Here is a 27385-nt window from a genome sequence, read left to right on the forward strand (position 1 = left end):
TAACTTTATTTTTGTTCTCTATTTTCAGTTTTAAACTGTAATTATTCTACAACAATTCATTTATGTGTGAAAAAGATGATAATCTGCATGAACACGTCATGTAACCTTATTCAACATGAAAATGCAAAAATTGTTTACGAGAAAGACAAAATTGAAAGTTATTAATTGCTCATATAACTAAACTGATACTCAATATGTTCGATCTTTATGTTTTGGTAAAATAAACATTTTCATTTCATTCAAAAAATAATTTGTTGCCATTCTGAGTAATATTTACCGAAGCTGTCTTCGTCTCCATTGCTTTAGTTTTGAACATTATGCGTATCACAATAATTAAGCATATTCCATTGAACTGAAATAAAAATGAAAGACGCTTCAATTTATTTGAAATAAAATACACTGCACACTGTGACTTTCCCTCACTTCTAGTTATGTGAAAACATTTGGCAAACATGATGCTGCATTTTCATGATTTATGAAGGCCATTTCAAATATAAAGTATACATTATAGAAATGTGTCCATAGAAAAAAATGATGTCCCTACTTCATTTGCTCTCTTTGTGAATTATTAAAATACTTTTGTGCATATTTTGTAAAAGTCAAATTGTTTCGCAATCATATGACCGAGGACAAGCTTATTATTGATTAAAAACGTATTTCATGTGCCACAGTTATCTCAGCAGGTGTTTCCTATATGTCATTGGTCATGTACATAAACTTTAAGTAATTGATAAGAAAAGGACTTCGCACACTACTAGGTCCATTAAACTTAGTATTATTCCTTCTCAAGTAAGGAAAACAACAGGTACTTTACAAATTTTGTCATAGTGACCTTAGCCTTTGACCCTTTGACCTTTAAATCAGGATTATCTGCTCTTAAAGATCATCTTTCACACTAAATCTCTAGTCATTGCTTATATGCAACTATGACCATGACTATTAAGATGTGTAATTATTAGTCATTATTACCCTCAAATTAAATAGTGTTCATTATCTAGCCATAATCAACATCCAAACAAAAGCTTTGGAATGTGATGTTAACAACAACAGTGAACTTGACCTTTGTCATACTTAAAAATCAACAGTGGTTAATACATTGTTATGCTAACCACTATAGCGATTCAAAATACTGTTGGAAAAAAAGCGTTTTCTAGTTATTAGTCGAACAAGCTATCAGTGGTCAAGGCAACGGTGACTGAACTTTGACCTATTGAGCGAAAAAATAAATAGTGGTCATATTCTAGTGTTAACCAATATCCACACCAAATAGATTCCTCTTCAAATTCAAGCTATTAACGTTTATAACCTGTAACGCCAAGATCGGCCAGTCAAAGGCACGTAACAATGTTATTTAAAAACGCATACGCATTGGATTCTTAATCATACTTACAGTAATTATAAATAATGCAGGTCCAACAAAAGACCAAATCAAGCCATTTTCAACAGACAGCCAGCAACTAAAATAAATAAATAATGCGTTGCAAAGACATTAAAATCAACAAAAATCTAATAATTATAATCTGATAACAATACAAAGTTTATTCACATCAAACTTTAATAAATTGCGTGAGATGAAAACAATACTGATTTATAAAGTATTTATCAAGAACGTACAAGTATTGTTTTAAGTTGTTTAAATAAAAGTAGTTTCTTACAAATTGTCGTTGCCATAGCCTTCAGCTTGTGCAGCACCGAGAGAAATTCCCACAATAATGGCAGGTATCACTGTAAACACAAATAATTACACGTGCAAAACAAACACTTATATTATCTATCAAAAGTATTTAAACAGATATATTTTAAATGTTTACCGTTTGTACTAACAAAGCTAATATAAAGTGACTCAATAATGGTGGGTATTGTCAATATTAAAAAAACATAAACATTTGCAATAAAAGTGCAGCAATATCATTTTGTTGCTCATTATACAATAATGGTAGTGTTAAGTGTTGAAAAAGAAATGTTATAGTAAAATGTATAATGAACCCTGACGAGATACTTTTGGTGAAAAATGTTTCAATGGTTTCTTAATTCAGATGTGAGACCATCTACATTGAAACCTACCATCAATCTACAGTTTAAATACAGACATTTACGGCATTTATGTTATGAAATATCTTGAACTTTTCGATATCAATATAGTACAGGTAGAACACCCGATAAAAGTGAAAAACAAAAAAATGGCTCAATACCATCATCAGATTTATTGATGAAAAACAATGTAAAATAATGCAAAATTCTTACTAATATTAGTTTTATCTTTAGTTGAATTTCCGTATTGAAAATTATTACATAATATTTTAAAATATCAACAAAAGTCGGAATTTAAATTCGGATTTACCCCAAGCAAATATAAGCATGATTCTTATTCTTGACTTTGTTTTGAACACATAGAGTACAATGATAGCTATTTCAATGCCTTCCACCAGCATAATGCAGAACACAACCAAATATATATACTGTAACACAGCAGCAATAACAGCACATGCGACCTGCAGGCAAATACATATATGTATATTACACCGATATCAAAAAGTTCTAATACAGTTACACGCCCCCAGATAATTTTACAAATTAAAAAAAAATCAAAGCACATTTAAATGACAAATCCATAATACAAGACACACCTTGCATTCATATTCTTATCAACATACTTTTTATCCCCTTACTTCAAGTGTATGGGCTATGTTTGCAATTTGACCTGTTTAAAGTCATTTTGGGGATATTAAGTTAATTCACTTAATTTGCACACTCACATAACAACATGCTTACAAGTAAGTACATTTTCATTTTATTTATATAAACAAAAAAAGCTAAATAAATCTGGAGACGTTTTGCTTAACAAATTTCTATATAAAGAAATAAACATGCAAATTTCTACAAATTTGCCTGACAATAACTATGAAGTCATTTCGCGTCTGGTATAAAATAATTAATCATGCAAAAGTTAAAAAGCAGTATGAACATGCAAAAACAATATTCAATTTTTAAATGGATATAAAATATAATTCGTTATCACAAGAACGAGACAAAACATTTATAACTTGATATGTATCTGTGTCCAACGCTGTAAACATGTATAGATATCTAAGTTCCATTAGCTAATATACAGGTTAATCTTGCGTATGTAAGAAAAATATTGTATAAATTAATACAATGATAACTTTAAGGCAAACTGTGATCGTACAAGTAAATACAATATTTTCTAAGTTTAAGCTAAGTTTTAAGCTTTAAAGCATGACTAATTTGCTTGCCTTCAAAGGATTAATTCAAAAATTGGCCTAAAGCAGAGCTCAAGATATGTACACATAATATTGGTGACTGCATTCAATTAACATTTGTTTCGCCTTAAGAGCTTTGCTATCATTATTGTTCTTTTATTTAACTTTGAGAATTTGCTACCTTTATATATGGATCAAAGTAAATTCAAATAGATATCGTATTTAAAAGTCACGATTGATAACTTCTTACACTACTTTCGGTCCTGTCGACTCCCGCCAAAAATAGAATGTAGGAAAGTAAAAGGGCTACACACAAATTTATCAAGGCAGTGGTGCGATCATTCCGCAGATACCTTTTGTTCAAAAGAAAGTGAAAATATTTTAGTTAAATACATGCATGTTGTATTTTAATAATTTTATCGACTTCAAACAAAACAATTATAGCATTTGTTTATAATGTTATAGAGTACTTACGAATATTCCGACTTGTCAGAATAATATGTTAAACAAATCCATTTTACTGTTCATTTTTATTTCATTAATACCTAGTTATCGTTTAAGAATATTGACGATACTTTTAAAATAAAAAATGATGTTCTTTATTCAGTGATGTACATAACTTTCTTTAACAAACTTAATTAATAAAACTTTTACCCAATAGTGATACGTGCATGAATCCACACACCAAAAATCAAAAACAACTCAATAATTAGATATTAATAAGAAAACTAATATCTTAGCCTTAGATTTTGATCTTAGCCTTGGATTTTGATACATTGAACCCCTAGTAAAAATAAAGTCTTACTTCCAAAAGAAAACGTGAACGATAAGGGTAACTGTTAAACAAGCTATTGAGATACCGATACCGGTCATAGAAATTATTCGGAGTGCTTTGGATGCTGCATCTGCCTAGAAACGTAAGAATTAATGTGTTAAACAATACATTGCTTAATTACGTTCCGTTCTCGTGTTTAACAGTTATTTAGAATAATCAAAGTACATATATATTACAATACAAAGTTTTAAAGTGTGTCCTACTTAATCATTGAGTAATATCGTAAACTAAACAAAGAATACTGTAAACCTTCCTAATGTTTGATGTGCATAAATCTCATAACGTTAATTCACCATTTCATTTTTGATTATAACTTGTTAAACCCTTGCATGATATCAAGAAGCAAATTTATAATTTTATACGACATGAACATAAGTTGATACAAAAAAAAAACAAATTTAAATATATGAAGACACACAAACATACCTCCACAAAAGGGCTCATCAAAACAGCAAAGTTGGTCAGATGGTCACACTCACAAATTGTGTAGTAAGTATTTGTAGTTCTTACAACACACCCCTCTGAAGACCAAAAGCCTTGTTCAATGTTACCACTTTAAAAAACATAAACATTATGATATAATAAAAAGAAAACTTCAGCAAATTTCAGTCAAAACTGAAAAAACATAAAGCATAATTTAATGTACGATCAGTTTGTACCTAGAATTTTTAATGCCAAATGCTAACTTACAGAACAGCAAAATGATTTCTTACCGCCTTAGCACCTGCTTGAAGTAAATAAATTGGTTATCTCCAAAACACTTAATGTTATCGATACAAGAGTCATTCATTATATTTAATATAATTTCTTAAACAGTTTACGTGTTATATTGTATATATTGATATCGAAGCTTACTTACATTGGAAATGCCCAATACGAACACAATGGATTGGAGAAATTAGTCTGTAATATAGGACAGGAGCATCTATTTTATAATTTGAATTGAACAAGCGTTTATTATACATAAATACAATTGAAGATTCAAAGAGAGAATAAACATCAGTTTGACAGCCTAGAAGTAAAGGTAAACAACATTTTGCAGGATGATAACAAATGAACAATGGCTAGAAAATTAACAATGAATTGAGTCTATTAATTAATGCATGGCATTGAGAAGACTCAACGTGTCATACATGTACAATGCTACTAGGTGTTTTTGATAGACATACTAGTCTAATTAAACACTAACTATATAAATGCTAAAGTATTAACGAAAATGAACCCATTTGATATCAAGAAAATAGTTCAGTATAAATTACTTGTAAATTATGTATATTTAAGATACAGAAAAAGTAAACACAGCGAGCATAATGTATCTTAATTGAGGAAGAAAACAACATTTACATTGACTTAAACTGTTTTTTTCAATCTTTAATTAAAAGAATCAATAATCAAGAAAATTACACAAACTTAATATTTTTAGGATGATGTCATTTTGCCGTTTTGAACGTTTTGAACGAAGTTGTAAATTTATATGCTATAATAAGAAAAAGTGAGAAATTAATGCGAGTCTTTCTTTAATACTTTAATCCTGAAATATGGTAGATATTTTGCTCTGTACTGCAAGCCGGTGTAAGAACCTTATAACATACATTATTGCTTTTAGATGCGCCTTGTATATAAATTATCAATGTCGATATTTTTTTTACAACAAGAAATATTGTTTATATCTAGCGATTTACAGCTTTTCTAATTTAATAGACTTAAAAGTTCCTACCATGTCATGAGTAAAATTCAATTGAAGTAGTGGGTCCAATTTATCCGACACTGGTGGTGAAATTGTCAATGAAAGAATAGGTGCATTTATAACATCATCAGTATCCTCCGCACTGTAACAAAACAAAAGTTTGGATTCAATATATTGTTTGAGATATTGAACATATATATTAAAACATGTAATCATACTTGTAAGTATTTGTAAAATATATACTGATAGTATGGGGCACTGGAAATGGAAAGATAATGATTACAATACGATATGAAAATGAAAAATCCTTTTTTTAAAACAAACAAAACGCAAGAGTCATATAGAAGTGTCTATCATGATATAACACATTCAAGTACAGCTGAATAAACAACGCATGAATTGCATGCTTTTAGACGTATTACATAACTACAATTCATTGAACAAATGTGTACTTGCTCAAACAGAGAACTGTTTTACCGTAATACTATGTTATTCAAAAACGGGTATAATCAAATCATGGTCATTCCGAATTATGTAAATCAATCTTTCTAAATGTTCCGATATTACACAATTAAGTATGTTAAAAAAGAAAGCCAATACTTGTTATTTGTATTGTTTCGTTTGTTTGGCAAGATTTTCGACAAATCTCTATACATGACGGCTGTTGTAGCGTATTGCACTGTTTTATCTGAAATAGAGTAGAATGTGTTGTGAAATATTTTTGAGGTTTATATATTCTTAATTTTCAAAACAAAATATATTTAAATGAATGCATGGTCAATGTCTGCGGAAGCGGTATATCTTTCTTTTAGAAAAGAAAATGTTATGAGAAGAACGTCAATCAAACACTATTCAAATATTTTACTTTTTCTCATCTAATACGATATAAACAATGAACTTTCAAAGTTTGAACTATGTAATGTTTCAACTGAAATCTCTATCAGTTTAGTCCAAAACATATCCACATAAAATGCATATTATATCTCATATAGCCTCGTTTTCATTTCATTGTTCAGAAAAACCAATTGAAATGGATATCATGCCTATATAGGCTCGTGTTCATTTTCATTCCAAAATATCATCTGTATCATATGCATATCGTACTTAATCTAGTCTCAATTTTATTTTCTCGGTCAAAAAAAATTGTATTTGGTAACAACTTTCTGTCAAAATATCAAGAAATGATAATGTGAATTTAAGCGGTCATTATACATTGCTGAGAACAATACTAATTGCTTTTGACTCGCACATAGCTGTAAAACTTGTATATAATAATCAAATAATACTTTTTACAAAATAAACATTGAATAATGTGACGAAACGAATAGTTAACATATGATTATATGCAGTTTAAAAGTAGTCTGAAAAAATACTTTTGAAAGCGGCTGCTTCTAAGCGTAAACTGCTCTTGGCCTGTTTAAACCAGTTGACGTTTGCATCATCTTTGTCTGACACTGTTTTGTCTGGATCCGGAAATAATACACCTTTCTTCGAAACTTTCTTTACATCAATTGCTGTAAATGTAAAAAAATCAATGTAATTTTTGAAAATAATTTTCAATTAACGCAAAATGGTAATTAGGATATTGTGGTTTGTGGCCACATATGGAGCTGTTTAATTCACGGTTCGATAATAACCTGAAAATGTCTTGAGTAAAATCAGAGATTTTTAAATGTATCCAAAAGAGAACAATCCGTTGTATTTATAAAAAGTGAAGGTCGATTATCATAAATTTAACTGTCTTGATAAGTGAAATATCATAATAAATCCGCTGGCTTTATATTTTGCATGTAAATAAAGATTATTTTGAAAATAGAAAAACAAATATTTGTGCCTTTATTAAAAATACTCGAGATAGACAATTACAAGCCTGGCTGACTTAGCATTCATTTTTTATCTTTTTTAAACTTTCGAAGAGTGCTCAAATATAAAAGCATCTTAGCACGTAAAATATGATTCTCTATAGGTTTCACATATTTTATTTTTCATTTTGTTCTCTCAGAGTATTTACCTCAAACAGATGCAATGTATACTATGTTTTAGTGTTCGGTTGCAATATTTGAAGACATTTTCATAGTATTTTTAGGTATACTATGAAGACACTGGGATATTGAAGCCTGGGGTGTTTGCGCCGAACAAATTTTCGGCCTGAAAGGTATTATTAGCAAGTCAAAACGGGCAAGATCGCGTAAATACTGAGGATGGGGAAGCACAACGATCTTTTTCTGCTTCAGAAAGTTTTGCACTATAAACGCTTTGTGCGATGACGCGTCGTCATGCAGCAATCTGACATTGGCAAAACCTGTTGTGAGTCTTCCGTTTTTGAGAGTATTTGTTTAATTTTTGAAGAGCTTTTGTCATGTAAAATTTTTCATTAACAGATTTGCCTTGAACAAAAAACAGCAACCTGAGTGACGGGGGCCTTGAGTTGCAAACAAAATGGCATACTCTTTCTTCTTTATACTGATGGTCTTTTATGCAATGCATAGTATTTTTCCAGACTTTGCAGCCCAGATCGTGTGTTGGTGCTTTCGTATTGGCGAATAACAATGACGTGTTAATAAAAAAATGTTCCTCAACATGGACGACACATACAAAACAATAATCAATATACAGAAATGCCTTTACACCCTATGCCAAGGAAACTACGATTCTTCATATAAGACAGTATTCCAATGGCATACTCTGATATACCAACCAATTTTATAATTACTGTATACAAGTTGAGTAATGCAAGCTATCAACACAGCTAAAGTGAACGGATTTTGATGAACGCGGTATCATTGAAAGCTTACATGTATTTCTACCCAATCATTTTAATTTTCTCGAGTGTGTGTGTGTGCGTGCGCACGCGCGCGTGCGTGCGTGTGTGTGTGCGTGCGTACGTGCGTGTGTTCCATTTGCTTTTTTTGTTTTAATGTTAAACAACATAACGTTCTAGATGAATTAATATTATGTGAACATCCTTTTGTATATTCTAGGAACATACAATTTTGTATTTTCTAAAATATCTAGCTCTACCTAATTGGCTCTCATATTTTAAACATACCAATATTTTTCTTCACGATTATCGTGCCATTATTTTCGGGATCATCCTTAATTGAATTACTCAGGACCTCAGCCAAGGAATCAACTGCCTTTAGCACACTTGCTGACTCGTCGTTGTTCTCCTAGAAAATTGAAATATTTTGCTGTCCATAACGTTTTGTTTACATATTTGAATAAGCCAAATATGTGCCCCAAATTCAAAAAAGAAATCAAGTTACGAGATAATTCACAGAGGAAATAACAAATATTATGAAAATAACGGACAGGCTAATTGACAGCTAGAGTATAAAAGTGCAATACCTATTTGCTTGATCAGCATTCGGTCTACTATGCTAAATGTAAATGTATTATTTTAAAAAACAAAAAATTAAAATACCAGTTTTGTTTGATTATTATTATTTTTTTAAATTAATGTAATATAGTCACTCATTTGAACTGGAAACTTCAATATTTAATACAAAGGACGTAGACTCGCCCAATACACACCGACTGAGAAAGAGACTTCCAACTCTCCTGATTGGACTCATCGACAAGATTACTCGCAATTTCTAGGAATTCCTATCGGAGAAAAACAAAAATGTATTTAACATCGCAAGGAGAATTATCCAGTTACACTCTATGAAACAACAATGTTTTAGTGAGTGACAATAGAGTTAAACTCATCTTATTTTACTGTATTATAATATTATAATTGCTTTATTAAATAATAATAGTTATGCTAGTTGTTGTTTGATGTATGTTCTGAAAATTAAACAATTTATATTTCATACAAAATTAAATACCTTTATCCGCAAAGATATATATGAAAATTCAAATAACAAATTTCAGTAGTGAATCCAAATCTTTACCATGTGCTGAGATCATGGAGATAGCTCTCGTTCTCTTAAGACAAATCTCATTTAAATGTCTTTAATGTCTTATAATGAGATCTTTTATGCTAATGATACTAATTTTAACAAAAATTATTTTCATATCATACATCAGTAATGTTTTCATTTATGATTCCAGAAGATGTTGCCAACACATCCGCTACTGTCTCAAGCGATGCAGATAGAACACTTAATTCGCCATCAGTTAAAGTATTGTTGTTATCAGTTGTTTCATTTACGGTTGTCACTTTTAAAATTTCCTCCAAGACAGTATCAACTTCATCCCCGGTTGCATTTTTACTCAGCGTTGATACCTAAGTGTACACAATTAGTCAAATAGCACTAATTCATTTTGTATGGTTTTCAGTCATAAACTCCAGCTTTATTGCTGATGTAAGTCATTGTTAGACATAAGGTACCACTTAATTCTGATTAAAGACAAACTTGGGCGGCTGGATAGACACTCCAATCTTCAATAAGCTAACTAGATAGAAAACAAGTAGTGGTGAAAATAATCTTTCACTTTTATTTTTATGAACAGTTTGTAGAAGGGCTTACTTCAATAAATAAAACACATTATTTTAGTGACAGAATAAATGTGAATAGTCCTAAATCTTTAAACATAAAGTCATCAAAATAACAATGGAAGAAATGATTAACACACACAATTATCAACATTTTTGTCACTTAACTATTACAAGAATAAAATTGTATTGACACACTAACCTTTTCATTAACTTTTACTATCGATTCACGAACACAATCATATTGCGGCAAGTTCCACACTCCGCCAGCACCACATGTCCTAGATATCGAACCTAAAGATTTGTTGTAATTAAATATATGAGCTACAATACTTTGGATTTTAAGGTAAATATATAAAATACGTTAGCAAGATATTCTAAATCAGCTAATTTATCTATCACGACAGACTAAATTTGGATGGCTCTTTATCTTTAGAAAATAACAAAGATATCAGAACAAAAATGGAAGAAAAAAAACAACAAAATCATCAACTTTTTTATAACTGACAGTGAATTTGGATAGTTTTTCAGTGTTTCAGTAAAAAGGAGAAACTGTTAACTATACATATATGATATAAGGTCTAACTTACAATAACTACGTTGAATTATTTTCAAATGAGAGTTTACAATGAATGCTAAAAAGTATTACTGATACCTGTAAATCCGCTGTGGCAACGTTTATCCTGAGTATTTCCAGATACTGTTTCTGGCCAAGTTAGTCCTCTACTGTCTACATTCTCCTTACAAGTTTTAGGTGTTTGTACTTCTACAGGATAATGAAGAAATAATCATTACTAATTTCGTGTAAGATCTATACTAGTAATAAGTTCTATTTAAGAATAACGAAAGTAGATGATTAACGCAATAGACTGTAATATGTCCAATGAATGTCTGCATGTTTTTCGTAGTCAAATATGATGTTGTGCAAATGATGGTCGCAGACTTGATTTCATATTTACTATATGAACGTTACTTCTAAGTGTGACCTTGACCTTGAAGGTAGGTGACCGATTCTTGCGCATGACACATCGCCTCATTATTGTAAACAATTGTGGCAAGTATTTACAAAATCCCTTCAAAGATAAGAAAGTTATAGACCGGACACGACATAAACCCTCAAATAGACAATGTTGACCTTGAATAAGCTATTGTGACCTTGACCCTGGAGGTAGGGGTCTGGTTGTTGCGCATGACACATCGTCTTATCATAATAAACATTTGTGCCAAGTTATTTCAAATTTCCTATGATAAATGACAAAGTTATGGACGGGACACGAAAGTGTGACAGACGGACGGACGGACGGAAGGACAGACGGACGGACGGACGAACAGAGCCTATTTCTCTATCGCCCTTTTTTCTTCGAAAAGGCGGGGGACAACAACTGAAGACATAAGGCTTTATTTATATTTTTATCATGGCATAAACAGTAATATTCTTTGTACATAAAAAAATATTCAAGGCAATAACAGAGCTTTAACTCGGGTGTTAAATAGTAATATCTGGACATTGCAATGAGATGTAAATTGCCTTTATGTATCTATGGATCCCATAAAGTTTTGTTGAAATCAATACAGCAGTTGCAAAGAAATAGCAATATTGCTCTATATGCGTACTATATAACTAATCAAGGGCCATAACTCTGTAATGAAGGGTCTGGTCTGAACAAGGCAACATATTATGCTTATTTCATCTTGGTATTAATGGTTTCCATAAAAGTTAATTGAATTTCAGCCAGTAGTTGCAGATAAGTAGCGTGGAAACAATTATTGCTCTATATGCATACTGCATAACTAATCAAGGGCCATAACTTTGAGTTAGTGTCTGACCGGAACAAGGCGATGATATGCTCATCTCCTCTTGGTATTGACGGTTCCATAAAATTTGCCCAATATGCATAATGCATAACTAATCAAGAGCCATAACTTTGAGTAAAAGTGTCTGACCAAAACAATCCCATGATATGCGCATCTCCTCTTGGTATTGAAGGTTCCCGTAAAGTTTCGTTGAATTCCAGCCAGTAGTTGCTGAGAAGTAGCACGGCAACGATTATTGCTCTATATGCATACTGCATAACTTATCAAGGACTTTAACTCTGAGTTGAAGAGTCTGACCGGTACAAGGCAAGATATGCGCATCTCCTCTTGGTATTGAAGGTTCCCATAAAGTTTCGTTGAATTCCAGCCGGTAGTTGCAGAGAAGTAGCGCGGAAACGATTATTGCGCTATATGCATACTGCATTACTAATCAAGGGCCATAACTCGGAGTTAAAGTGTCTGACCGGAACAAGCCGACGATATGTGCATCTCCTCTTGGTATTAAAGGTTCCCATAAAGTTTCGTTGAATTCAAGTTAGTAGTTGCAGAGAAGTAGCACGGAAACGATTTTGCTCTATATGCATACTGCATAACTAATCAATGGCCATAACTCGGAGTTTGAGTGTCTGACCGGAGCAAGCCAACGATATGCGCATTTTCTCTTGGTATTAGAGGTTCCCATACAGTTTTGTTGAATTCCAGCCATTAGTTGCAGAGAAGTAGAGCGGAAACGATTTTTGTTCTATATGTATAATACATAATAAATCAAGGGCCATAACTCTGTGTTAAATTGTCTGACTGAAACAAGCTGACGATATGAGCATCTCCCCTTGATATTGATGATTCCAATAAAATGTCATTGAATTCCAGCCAGTAGTTGCAGAGTACTAGCACGAAAACGAAATTCGGACGGTCGGACGGAAGGACGGACAATGCCAAAACAATATCCCCCTCCCGATTCCATCGGCGGGGGATAATTACACCAGACTAGCCTTATGAAACTTTTCTTGCATGAGTATTTATGAATCCACCTCCGTAAGCTCAGATGGTTAAATTTTACTTGAGGAGAAAAGAAACAACAAAAGTTATAGTTGAATGGAAATTTAATGATAAAATGACGTTTAAAGTGAATATGAATTATAAATAAGTGCAATAAATTCAAATACCTTTCACGCATGTCGGGGAAGTGGAGGACCATGATCCCGTTGATAAACAAAGACGAGTTTCTCTGCCATTTAAATTATATCCGTTGTAACAACTGTAAACTGCTTCGTTGTCAAATGTCGTTCCTTCAGGTGTTGACACAATACCGTTTAATGGATAACTGAGATTACCACAATCTTCAAAAGAAAATTACATCAGAATAATACTTTATAACGATAACAATTATAAACGTTTCCAATTAGAATGACAATTTGGCAAAAGTATGAATGTTAAGTTATATCTAAATAGTAAATAATATTACCTTTGATAGAGCAAGATGGAACTGGGAAGCTCCAAGAGCCATTATATAAGCACGTGCTTGTATTAGCCCCATTAATATTATATCCAGCATTACATCTGAAATTTGCCGTTGCTTTGTACTTCGTGCCAGCAGAGTTGTCAATCTCACCATTGCTAAGGGAACCCAATCCTCCACAATCTGAAAAATGATTTACAAATGTGACAAGTTTGTTGGTTTTTACAAATCATTCTCTTTGCTAAATTGAATATTAAGTACAAAATAGACTTTCTGAATAACAATCAGTCAAACATAAAAATCCGGGAACGTTTCATTTCAATGTAGTATAATATTATGCATATATTGATACTAATATGTTATTATTAGACTCCGTATTATCTAAATGCATTTGTATAATTTACAGAAACATACTTCGGATAACTCGACTCAATAGATAATTATATTACCTTGCAAACTTAGGATTACAGCAAAATTTGTTGTATGACTGCATTCACATTCTGTAACATTTTCACTGATAGATCTACCAGTGCATCCTTCAGTTGACCAAGCACCTGATCCGCTAAAACAACATCTTTTTAATTCATTTCAGATATGAATTAAACATGAATGAAGCAAACAGTCATGTTGCCATCCAGTGAAACAAGAAAACATGAATGTGTTTGATATTTAAAATTGTTATTTTATTTTGAAATTTATCTGGACAAATATAATTTGAAAATTTAAAAGAAATCTTTCAGACAGATAAGGTTTTTTTCCAAATGAAGTATTGCAGAATTGTTTGGTTGTTGAAAATTAAAAAAAAAAAAAAAAAAAAAAATGTTACCTATTTCCGAATTTCCAAAAACTGCATGTCGCTCTTGTCAATTGTTCCTGAAAATTGATTAGCGTCATTTGTATTATCAAAGTTCCCTATTTATCATTATATTAATGCACTTTCTAACGGATCTATATTTTTAAAGTAAAACGCATATGTTGAATAGCCAAACAACAAACATCAAACAACAAATAAATCCAAATCTTTTTACAATGTTTTGCGAGGAAACGGCACCAGCTTGAATTCATAACGTCACATATTTCTTGAAAAATTGTTCTGTAAAAATTCACGAATTTGTTACATTTTTTTACATAACAAGTGCAAATTTCCGTGTGTTCCTCGTGATAAAACATATTTTACTTGAGTGTTTTTCGGATGTCTACTTACTTATGTAACATTCTTTTCTGCACTGCGTACAGTGAAAATATATTATCTGATTTCAATAACACAATAGTATGTAGTTAATTAGATATAGTACATACATGAGTCTGCTCAAATGACATTGTAATTGGCGGATCAATAGTGCCACTTAATGGAGGTAATGTGGAAAATGACAAAACTTGACCATTAAGCTGCTCGTTGTCACTGAAAATAGAAAAATGATTCAACAATTATGTAAGTTGTCCATAAAATAAGCAAAATTTTCCAAAGAAGAATCTACTTTTGACGTAATTGTATCACATTGTAACATTGTTATACTGTCATATCAAATAGTCAATTACTAGATGTGATGTTATAATGTTACCTTTTATCCGGCATTATATTTGAAATATCTTTATATATTGCAGCTGATACTACAGATTGCTGAGATGTTCCTGTAAGAAAAAGTTCGACAAAGTAATCAATCATCATTGAACAATCAAAAACCTTTCTGACATAAATAGTTGATAATAACATTGAGAATCCTTTGAGAACGCCAAACACGTTAACATTAAAATGTCGTAGGCCCAATTCGACTGACCCTGTTCATAGACGGTACTGGAAGTTGCACGCTATCATCGACACTCAATCAGAATTCAAGATTTAAACAAAAAAAGCGAATTTTTAATTTAGAAACATCCGCATTTATGTTTGTGAAGTGTAAATGCCGTTTGCAATATGTAAAATAGATAAATACAGAATCCCTAAAGAAAGTCCAAAACGACAAAATTGAAAATCTTGCAGGCTGGGTTTGATTAAGCCTGTTCATGGACGGTACTGGAAAGTGCAAGTTACCGTCCACGCCCCCTAGCACCGGCTTAAGCAGAATTCAACATTTAAACATGAAAAAGTCAAATTTTGAATTTAGAAACATGCGCAGATGTGTTTATACGGCGGTTATCATGGAACCTTCAATGTGACACTACCGTGCCATTCCATGAAAAGCGGCGTATGGTCCCCAATTAATAAAAAGCGTGTGCCCTAAACGAGAAAACAATGGGCGGAACTAATTAAAATGGAATTTTGAAAGTGGATCAGAGGTTATGAAGCTTGCATATCACAGATAAGACGTCAAAAGACAAATTTAAAAAGCAGGCAACTTATCCTAAGGGTGATTCAACATTATTCAAGTAGGAATATTGGAACCACCCAACTAGAAAATGCCGAAAAGTTTAAACTAAAAATACCACAAGCACAACAATAATGTCGTGCTGAACGATCTTCAAGGATCGAAAATATAACACCATTAAATTTTACTTTCTTTACTCACTCACAAAATTTTACTGTAAAGTACATTTTTGAAATATTCATGAAAATAAGCATGAAATTAGAGGCACGCTGTTTTAAATGTTGTGAGGCAGCTGTTAAAATGCCAACAATTTTCTTCAATTCTATGTTGTTATGTTTAAAAGGGGTCTTCGAGACTGTATCTTTCCTTTATTTGATGACCTTAGAGTTTAACACCACTTTAATGTGTTCTCATCATACATATACCCTCTTAAACATAATATGCATAAGTTATATAAAGTGAGTAAAATAAACATTGTCTTCTGTGTTTATTATATATGTGCTAGTGTAAACTACAACTCTAATTGTGACGACGAGAAAGATTTAGTCGGTGCTCAGGGGTGCTTTAGTCGTTGCTCATAGGCGCGAGAGAGTTTACATATTTCATAATCGCTTATGAACAGACTAAAACAAACAGTATTCCATGTCCACCACTAAAATTTCGTTTTTACTGTCCACGAAAGCTATACCGTTTTTAAGATTTTTAAAGATATATTATGCTTAAATGTGGCATTTAAAAATATTGATAATTGCTGTACAGTCTCTTATTATAAATGTAAAATAAAAACCTTTTGGGTACACACAGAGGTGATGTGTTACGCTTCAATGGTTACTCAATGTGAATCATAAAAAACAAGCAGTGTTTTAAAGCAAAGACCGAATTATCTTGACCAGGTACAGGAAATGCAGTTTTCAAAACATATTTTGTATATTCTCTTATACAAATCAGACATAGCTATTGAGAACTGCTTAGCTTTTAGTATATTTTTGCAATAGAAGATTTTTACTTAAAGGTCAGCGCATTATAAATAGATTTAGTTTTTTACCCATATATTTACTGAAAACAAAATGTTATACGCCCTACTAACTTTATATAGCAGTATAACAGATTCTTATATATGCATTATAATTATGAAATTGTATAATAGTAATTATCTTAAGATTTATTCACAATAAGAAAATGTATATTTTTACAAGTCAGATCCATGGTGTGCTACAACTTCTTTAAAAATTATAATATCATCAGCAAATAAAATGTTATACTCCTCTTACCTAGCAACATATGGTTATAATGTTACCAGTTTGTACCTTTTGGAAGGTAAAACAGAAAAAATTATTAAAGGAATCTAATTCACATAATATTAAAGGTATATAAACGTACGTCTCTCAAACAATTCTATTAAAAAACATTGAAAAAGAAAGATAAGTTACCTCCAAAGGAAGATGTGTTAAAAATAATTTGACTTTTTGTTGCTCGTAACCAATTATCATTGCTGGTTCCCTGTACTGCATCAAAACCAGGGAAAACAAAAGTGCTTGATGACACTGCTTTCACGTGTAGCGCTGAAATATCAAACAGATCTCGCAAAGCTACTCGGAGACAACTTGTGAGGAATTGGCATCATTAAACGCGTAACATCTCGTAACACAGTAAAACCATACTCGTAACTATTTGTGTTGCACTTGTATTCTACTTAAGGCAGAAAAGTCTAATATATTTCATGGCGGTATCGACATTGTCTTTGTATTCAATTTCCTTCTCTTTGCCATAAAAGAAATACAACTACATAATGACCTGTTCCAGCAAATTTGTTAAATTTAGAAAGTATAGATATTACCTATATTGGGTTTGACAACTGCCGGTAAACTAATTCCTGTAGAATTTACTCGTTTTGCCATTGCATTACTAAGTGTGTCCACAGAGCTTAACATTTTCTCAGTCATTTTACTACTCTATAAATATAAAAAACAGAAATATTGTAATGTTAAAATGCGCAAATTGTGATGATATTTCTTCAATTACATTCATACATTTAAATTATATACAAATCTAATCAATACAATTTTAAATAAAATAAAGTTAATTAACCTACAGTTTGTGTTATTGCATTCCAACTACCAGAGTTCTTTTCATCTATCAAGTTGCTTATAGACTCAGTAAACACCTGAAGAAGTAGAGAAAAACCTTATACATTGTATCACACAATATGAACAGCCGACGAAATGCAAACTGTACAAGTATCATATAAAAAGTAAAGTTTTACATAATTTTCTCAATTCATAAATGGCAATATTTTATTGGCAATCCATTTCAAAAGACTGCCCTTAACATCAATGGAATCTAAATAGGTATACTTGGTTGTTGAAGCATGTACGGAGTGCAAAACCGTAACGGGAAATAGGACCGTAATAAGAGTTATACGTCTTCAGGAGTTGTACTTCGAACAAAATAAAAAGTTATACTAGTATTGAAACTTTTCAATGGTTGTTAAGACTGAACTAACACGCAAAAATACGTGAACACATAATGGTTTCTCTGCTTTCAAACATAACGAAAGTCAGTAAAAAACATAATTGTTAAAAATTCTAACACTCCTCGTGATCTTGTCACTATAGACAAAGAAGAAAAAAAGGTGTTAAACTGCCGATAAACACTGGTTAGGGACTACTTGTATATGCGGCTGTTACGTCTTTTCCCTCGATTATATAGTTTACAAAGCCTTTTAAAGAAACAATAAAAACGTTTTTTTTATTTTCAGTTCTTATAATGTTGTTTTTTTTTCATGAAATACCGAAATAATATCTCACATACACTAACGTATTTGATCCATATCAGTTAATAATTGTTTTGACAAATGGCGCCAATACGTAAGCAGCGTAATGACGTCAACCTAGGTGTACAACTCATTCATAAACGCTGACGTCATTTCAAACATACAAGAATGATAAATTGGGCACTGATGTAAATATAATATAATCCATTCTAAGACGTAAGTTTTTATTGTTGAAAACTTGATAAAATAACATTTTTCTGTTTTCTCGTTTTGATGCGAAGAAATTAATCAATTCCTACGCATCAAAACTCCAAACCGATGATAAATAGCCGATAAACACCGCTCAGACTGATATTATTTCTTAAATATACATGTATTAGTGCACATATTGGTTTTGTATATACCTTCATGAATAATACAAAAACAAATAATTGCATAAAATTGTCCAAATGGGTCGGATTACAAGTTTTCACAATGTTAGCAACAACATTTCCGACAGGGTCTACAATAAACATGTTATATCATATTTATTCCAGTACTTCTCGTGCTCATTCTTTAACGACAAATACTAGACTGAATATAAAGATGACAATGATAGTGGAAATAGTTTAATAATATCTGTCATATGTTGCGGTTCGGACCGGAATATCCGTCCCGAGGTGATCCGCCCATTGGGCGGTAACGAGGCTTGCCGAGTTATCGCCAATAGTCAGATAACCGAGGGACGGATAAATCCGATCAGAACCGCAAACATATGTCAGATATTTTTTCTATCATATTCTTCCATATTCCACTATAATATTTTAAATTCTTTATCTTAATTATCAGTGGAAATTCAGGTCATTACAACCGTAACTACTTTCTTCCAACAGCGTATGAAATTATTATAACAGTATTACGTCATTCTAAGCGTGCAATTGTACAGCTTGCGACTCATCTGGCAACCCCATGCCAGATGAAATTTACGGCCTGGGTAAAACTAACGGAAACGCCAGTCTGATATGCAAGAATAACCTTTACCGAATTTTTGCTTAAACTTCAATTATTCAGAACCTCCTTTCAGAATTTGTTTTCAGTAAAGAATCAGACTTAATATAGGAACTGGGTTTATTATCATTTGCCCGCACTGTATTCTTTATTATAATTTTCTTTATGTACTGTACTATTCCTTCATAAAATATATAAACATAAGAAATTTCAAAATGAGTTCTCCATTATACTTCATAGTTATGGTTCGGACAAAATAATCATGGGTAATAAATAAAAAATATGGTTTACAGAGATTCATGGGCATTACATTCTTCCTCAATGAGATCTATTCATCTATGAAGTTTTGAATTATACTTTAATTTCAAATTATACTCCGAAAAAATATTAAGCCCGAAAAAAAAGATTAACCGTAAAAATATCAATGGGCAATAACATCAATACATCATTATTTCGTACCGCACTTCTTTATCAGGTCTATCAATATATGAAGTCTCAAATTGATAACTCGTTGTTTTTTTTAGTTATAGCAAGGACCCATAATTTAACAAATAACAAGAAACATGGCAATGCCATGAAACCAGGTTTTCAATTATCACCATTGTAGATAAATATGTTGTATTTGAAATACAAATACAAGCAACAAACAATGTAACTATGTGCAATGTAAAACATGAATAATGTAGGAGGAATTGCCACTGAAGAAGTGTTCACTATAATATTATGTATAAGGAAAAAAACAAAGGGCCATAATTAGGTCAAAAACTATCCAATCACAAAACCCCGACAATATGTGCCAGGGTGCTTGATGACAAAGCTTCTGTGAAAGTTTGAACAAAATCCGTTGAGAAATGTAGGACGAGTTCAGCACAGAAGAATTTGTTCACTATAATTATATTGATAATTCTGTATAATGAAAAACAAGTTACAAAGTAGACATGAAATAATATATCATATCTTTTTTAAATTACCTCCAAAGATGATATGACCTTTGACTGCCAAATCAAGTTAAAATCATGTAAACAGGATTTTCAATGTTAATGTCACTGTGACCTTGACCTTGGAGCCAGCCATGCGGAACATGCGTTCTGCACGTCATCTTGATGTGGTAAACATTTGTCTGAAGTTTCATCAAAATTCTTCAAAGGGTTGAAGAGTTACAGAGCGGACACAATTTCGTTTGACGCCCGCCCATCCGCCCATCCGCCCAGCCGCCCATCCGCCCATCCGCCCATCCGCCCGCCATACCCCAATCTAATAACCAGGATTTTCAAAATTGAAAACCTGGTTAACAAGAGGCGTCCTGAAGACAGTGCGCTCGAAGACAGTGCGCTCGATTATTCTCAGTGCTTGATAGAAAGATACGGGGCATAAATCCGTTTTCATTTACATGTGTATTTGTTTCATCCTGGCATAAATGAAGCAGTAAAGCACTCAATATTGCTTGCTGTATGCTATAATGATTTGATTAATATCATACTAGAACACGATGGTCTAGAGGTTACAGTTTAGTACACTTTTCATACCATTACCTTCATTTTACTATCATAAGGATACAGATAACAGGTATGGGTATGCATGAACTGCCATAGGTGTGACAATATTTATGAATTTTTGTTCCAAATTTAATTCAGATACTTACATCTGTAAGTTGATTATTGATTAAGGTTGGTGACGATGATAAAATATCTGCAACTGTCCCCGTTGATGTAATTAAGCTGCTCACTTCAAAATCAGTCAGTTTATCTTGCTCAGCAATATTTTCAGCTTGCGTGGTTACAATGTTTAGACCTTGTAAAGCGTTCAAAACATCGTGTTGTGATGTATCTTTATTTAGCAAATTTATCTGTAAAAACATCAAAGCATATTTAATCCTTGTCATGACATTTCCAACACATCTATAGATGTATAACATCAAACTTTTTGCTAACAGCTGAAAGAAACTAAAATAACCCCTTGTGTGTCTACGCGCGAATTAATTTCAGGCTTGCTTGACATTTATAATTTGGATGCGTATTCATTCAATTAATTATATTATTACATAACATTAATCTACGTTTAGTTCTAACAAAATATATATATGTAAGTTAACAAGAAGCACTGTAATTGTTGATTTACAATGACATTTAAAATTAACGGTATTGTATTTACCTTTTCCATCACTTTGTTAACTGATTCACGTATGCATAGGTACTGGAGAAACTTCCAGAGTCCATCAACTCCACACTGTCGATTAACAGTACCTAAAACATTTGATATGTAGGTAAATATAATATGTGGCACTTATATACTAATACATATATAAATTAAACAGTCATCACATTAAAACGGCATTGCACGGTCGTGCACACTATTTTGACGTGTCCTGTGACATTGTTTATTTTCGATATTTTGTCCAGCTCTACAAGTAGGAAAGATTCAAGGTGGGAAGATAATGTATTTTTCATTCTTCAGTGAGCATTTTGTAAGCTTTATGAAAGCGTTCATCTATAGGCAATATCTCCTTGGTCACGGTAAATCGAAACCTTAAAGAACACTTTAAACGACCAAATTCAAGACATTTAGGTTTGTTTACACTGATCAAGTTCCTATGCGGTAGTGGCTTTTGTAAGCTAGTTTTCACGTCCCTAAACACCGACTTAAGCAGAATTAACATTTGAACATGACATTGGTGACATTTGAATTTTCAACACATCCGCAGATGTGTTCATTTGTTTGATTTTTGTTTTTTGCTTTTTTGTGTGTGGAAATTTCATTCATTCGTGCCATGTCATTGAAAGCGGGATAGTACGGTCCGTGTGGACAATCGTGATTTTTTATTTTGTACGTACCCGCGATGCACGATGGTATGATGGTGAAAACGCGATGGTACGATGATACTATGGTAAAAACATGATGGTAAGATAGTGATATCGCAATGGCGCGATAATACGATGGTGAAAATATCGAATATATCGCGTTTTCATCATCGTGCCATCGCGATTTCACCATCGCACCATCGTGCATCGCGGGTACGTACAAAATAAAAATCACGCGTTTTCACCATCGTACCATCGCACAATTGCGCCATCGTGTTTCACCATCGTACCATCCGGTTTTCATCATCGTGCCATCGCGTTTTCACCATCATATCATCGCGTTTTCACCATCATGCCGTCGTGTTTTCACCGTCGTGCCATCGCGTTTTCACCATCGTGCCATCGCGCTTTCACCATCGTACCATCGTGATTTCACCATCGTACCATCGTGTTTTCAAATCGTGCCATCGCCTTCCAGTGGCCATGCACAAAGGTACATTTTTATCAAAAATGTATGCTTTCTCATTATTTAACCTGCACCCTTTCTATTTGCGTATCTTTGGAATCTTAGTATTTAAAACATTAAAGATAACAAAAGGCAATCGCTCCAAAATTAAACAAGAACCGGTTGAACCGGGTGATGTTCCCCGAGAAAGTTTTAAACACAGGAAAGTATAAAAAATGAACAAAGGGCAAGAACTCCAAAATTAGGCAAGGCAGAATTATGTTGTTTTTTTGCAGTGCACTTCTATCCAAGATCTATCTTTCTATAAAGTTTCGTGATGATCTTATTGTTTAAGAGTTATGTCCCGGGTAAAATGTGTAAAAATGAACAAAACGTAATAACTCCAAAATTAGACAAGACTGTGTTTAGGTTCTTTAGCATTGCAGTTCTGTCTAATGAGATCTATCTACATACAAAGTTTCACGTTTTAGAGTTATGTCCCGGACAAAAGTCAAAAAGTAAAGATAAACAAAGGGCAATTACTTCAAAATAAGGCAGGGCAGAGTTATGGTTCTTTAGCTCTGCACTTCTACCCAATGAGACCTATCTACGTACAAGTTTCATCTTCATATCTCTTATAATTTTAGAGTAATGTCCCAGACTAAGTTAAAAATGTCAAAATGAACAAAGGGCAATTACTCCAAAATTAGGCAAGACAGTGTTATGGTTCTTTAACAATGCCCGTCTACTAAATGAGATCTATTTACCTACAAAGTTTCATCTTGATAGCTCATATATTTAGTTGCATGTCCCGGACAAAGGTCAAAGTGTAAAAATAAACAAAGGGCAATAATTCAAAAATTAGGCATGGCAGAGTTACGGTTCTTGTGCACTGCAAGCTTAGTCAATGACATCTATCTATCTGCAAAGTTTCATGTTGATATCTCTTATAGTTTTAGAGTAATGTCCCGGACAATTTTCAAAGTGTAAAAATAAACAAAGGGCAATAATTCAAGTATTAGGCAAGGCAGAGTTATGGTTCTTGTGCACTGCACACCTACTCATTGAGATCTATCTACCTACAAAGTGTCATATTGATATCTCTTATAGTTTTATAGTTATGTCCCGGACAAAGTTCAAAGTGTAAAAATAAACAAAGGGCAATAATTCAAAAATTAGGCAAGGCAGAATTACAGTTCTTGTGCACTGCACATATACTTAATTAGATATATCTACCTACAAACTTTCATGTTGATACCTCTTGTTGTTTTAAAGTGATGTCCCGGACAAGAAAAGCGGACGGACGGACAGACGGACGGACGAAGCGGCAACTATATGCTTACCCTTCGGGGAGCGTAAAAAAAGAAAGTTATCATCCTTGTGCACTGTACATATGAAGTTTCAAGTTGATATACAGCTAAAAAATGCAAACATGTATTAAGCCTATATGAGCATTTTAAATAGTCTTTTAGCTTTAAATATACAGGATAATGACATAAATGGAAAATTTTATATTAAGGTTTTATCATTTTTAACTCTAATTAATTAGTAAATATTCTTAACTTCTTGTTTAGTATCTGCCGTATCAAAATCTGACATCTTTCTGTATGTGTACTGGTCATACTGACCGAAAAGCGATAGTACGATGGCGTGATGGCACGATGGTGAAAACGCGATGGTACGATGAAGAAAACGCGATGGCACGATGGTGAAAATGCGATGGTACGATGGTGAGAACACGATGGCAGGATGTTCAAAACGCGATGGTACGATGATGAAAACGCGATGGTACGATTGTGAAAGCGCGATGGCACGATGGTGAAAACGCAATGGTACGATGGTGAAAACACAAAACACGTTTTCACCATCGTATCTTCACGACATCATGATGTTACCATTGTACCCTCGTGTATTTCACAATCGTACCATCGTGTTTGTTTATATCATCGTTTCGTCGTACCATCACGTTTTCCCCATCGTACCATCGTGCTACGCGGGTAAGGACGGAATAAAAATCACAATTGTCCAAACGAAACACCGTAGGATCAGTAGAATGTCCGAAACGAGAAAATTAATAGAATAAAATTAATGTAACGAAAATCTGAAATAAGTTATGAAGTCTACTTATCACGATCAAGGCAACAAAAGACAATTTAAAACACACAGAAATACATAACCTATCCTACCAATAAAATTAGTTGGACACGCGTTGCTTCTATTCCTTCCCCCTGCGATTGCATTCCAAACGTTTCCTCTTGCGTCGGTATTTTCCGGACATCTCTTTGCACCTGGTTAACAATAAATTTAAATGTGAAGCTATGAATCAATTTAAAGGTGTTAAGAAAGAAACATGCAAGATATTTTGTTATCATTAAGGTTGCAACTATAATTGATTCAGCATTGATAATAATGTTCAGCCAAACACATTGTTTATAACTCTTGAAATCATGAAACAAAACAACAATTTAATTGAGTTTGCAAATCAATTAACTTCATATACAGTTTACTGAAATAATGAGCTACCTTTTAGCAAACAATCAGGCTTCGTTTTACTCCATTGTCCGCTCGCATCACATATTCGAGTTACATCACCAATGATATCAAGACCTTCATCACATGTATATGTAGCTGTTGAACCATATGTTGTACCATTAGAAGTAATGATAGTACCATTCATTAGATCATCTAATCTGCCACAATCTGATTCAAATAAATAAGTGTCTAAAACACTTTCAAAGAAACATTCATTTAAAACCTTTACATTATGGTAGAAATGTTAAAAAAGTCGACATTATTATAAAATTAGGTGTTGCAAATTATGTTTTCAAAAAAGAGGGATTATGATTTCTTTTGTTTCACAGTCCAAAATGTTGAGTAGATTTATTCACTTTGTATTGATACAAACACAAACCTTTTATTGAACAGATGACAGTATCCCAAGTCCCATTTTCACGACATGGTATAGCAATTATACTTGCAGTATATCCTGTGTCACAGTCAATACGAGCTATTGCTCCAAAAAAATGATTTCCTTTTTCTTGTAAATTTATTTCCCCGTTTTCTATCTTTGGTGACGGTTCACAAACTAATATCATAATGTTTCAAAAAACAATTTAAGTAAATTCTTGTTCACTGTTCAAATCAAAATAAGTCCTTTGCTATAAATTCTATATCACATGGGAATATATTATAGGTTAATCAAGACGTATGTTTAATTACGAATTTTTTCAAAGAAGCTCGGTTCAATATTAAAATAGTACGAAGCCTTCACTACATTTAAAAATGTAAAAAATCAACAGTTAATTGTAAATGTTATTACCAATTATATCGCATGTAGCAGTATCCCAGACCCCGGTATCACGACACTGTATGGTTGGCACAGAAAAATTATAACCAGTTTCACAGGCTATTTCCGCTAATGCTCCATATGTAGTATTTTCTTCTCCGAGCAAAGCTACGTTTCCATTAGACACTTTAGGGACCACACTACAATCTGAATTATAATTAAATTTTAAGACAATTACATGTAACAAAACATTTTCTTTAAAAACCTTCCTCGTAGTTATTCTTTTTTATTATTACAATGTACAACAAATAGAAACAACACAGCTTCTTTCAAAATTCAAAATATTTTCTTTTCCAAAGAAAAATGTTTGTCTTGAAGTTTCTAAATTACAAAATATTACAAAATAAGATATGATCAAAAACATACCTATTAAATTACATGTTGCAGTATCCCATTCTCCTGTATCTAGACACAGTAAAGTGTATACTGTCGCGTTATATCCCGTTGAACATGAAACATTCGCTATCGCTCCATACGTGGTATTTCCAACTTGTGTAAGAGTAATTTGTCCATTAGCGATGTCCGGAACAGCCTCACAAACTTAAAACAAATATCATGCATGCTCTACATTACATAATGGTAAACTGATGTGTGACAACAGGAATGAGTTCAAAGTGATAGACAAAATTTACCGTGAATATGCTGAAATCTTTATAAGTGTTCCTATTTTTTATTTTAAATCTCCAAGGTCATTATAATCATTAACCTTATATAATGCGTGAAAATTTACCAAGTAGCTGACATTCAGTTGCTTGCCATTGTCCCGTTTCTAGACATTGTATAATGCCTATGCTTGCATTGTAACCTGTATGACAGCTTACGTTTGCACGTGCTTTATACGTTGTGTTATTTTCTTCTAATAAAGTAACAGATCCCTTTATAACAGTAGGCACGTCCCCACAATCTTAAATTATAACATATATATAAACTAGAAGAAAACATATTTTGGATAAAATTTCGACAAACCGCTTTACATAAATTATAACTTATTCACTATAGTACAAGTTGTGTTAGCAAATTTGCCAGTATCACGGCGTGGTATGATTACCAACGTCGCATTTAAGCCAAATGCTCACAAATTACATTTGCTTCAGGGCCGTAAGTGCTTGCCATATTCCCTTTAAATTCTTTTGTTGGGGGTTTTATAAAATTAGTTTCTATGTTTCAATGTGTCAAAAAAGTATATTTTAAGTAATATGATATTATGATATTATATTGTCAGTCGAGTAATACATTTAAAAGTCTATTTCGTTTGAAACTAAAAATGTTTTA

At 32.5% G+C, this 27385-nt stretch overlaps 1 protein-coding gene across 1 annotated transcript; it reads right to left on the reverse strand.

Moving 5' to 3' along the window:
- Positions 1-235: 235 nt before the first annotated feature.
- LOC132737264 (uncharacterized) lies at positions 236-27226 on the reverse strand. Its single transcript, XM_060724523.1, has 33 exons — positions 27190-27226; positions 26844-27017; positions 26480-26653; positions 26087-26260; positions 25291-25467; positions 24954-25055; positions 21676-21767; positions 21167-21370; positions 17857-17928; positions 17602-17716; positions 17195-17326; positions 15021-15090; positions 14758-14860; positions 14285-14331; positions 13908-14020; positions 13465-13641; positions 13166-13339; positions 10840-10950; positions 10387-10478; positions 9771-9974; positions 9278-9349; positions 8793-8913; positions 7117-7257; positions 6344-6431; positions 5774-5885; positions 4916-4959; positions 4483-4609; positions 4027-4130; positions 3472-3574; positions 2342-2492; positions 1656-1725; positions 1391-1457; positions 236-352 (listed from the first exon to the last, which is right to left on the reverse strand). The coding sequence occupies exons 1-33, from the start codon at positions 27224-27226 to the stop codon at positions 236-238; spliced, it is 3861 nt and encodes a 1286-aa protein (XP_060580506.1).
- Between the last annotated feature and the right edge of the window lie 159 nt (positions 27227-27385).

The sequence above is a fragment of the Ruditapes philippinarum genome, unplaced genomic scaffold, assembly GCF_026571515.1.
Source record: "Ruditapes philippinarum isolate M1 unplaced genomic scaffold, ASM2657151v2 ctg5645_1_1_1_1, whole genome shotgun sequence".
Classification (NCBI taxonomy): Eukaryota; Metazoa; Mollusca; class Bivalvia; order Venerida; family Veneridae; genus Ruditapes; species Ruditapes philippinarum.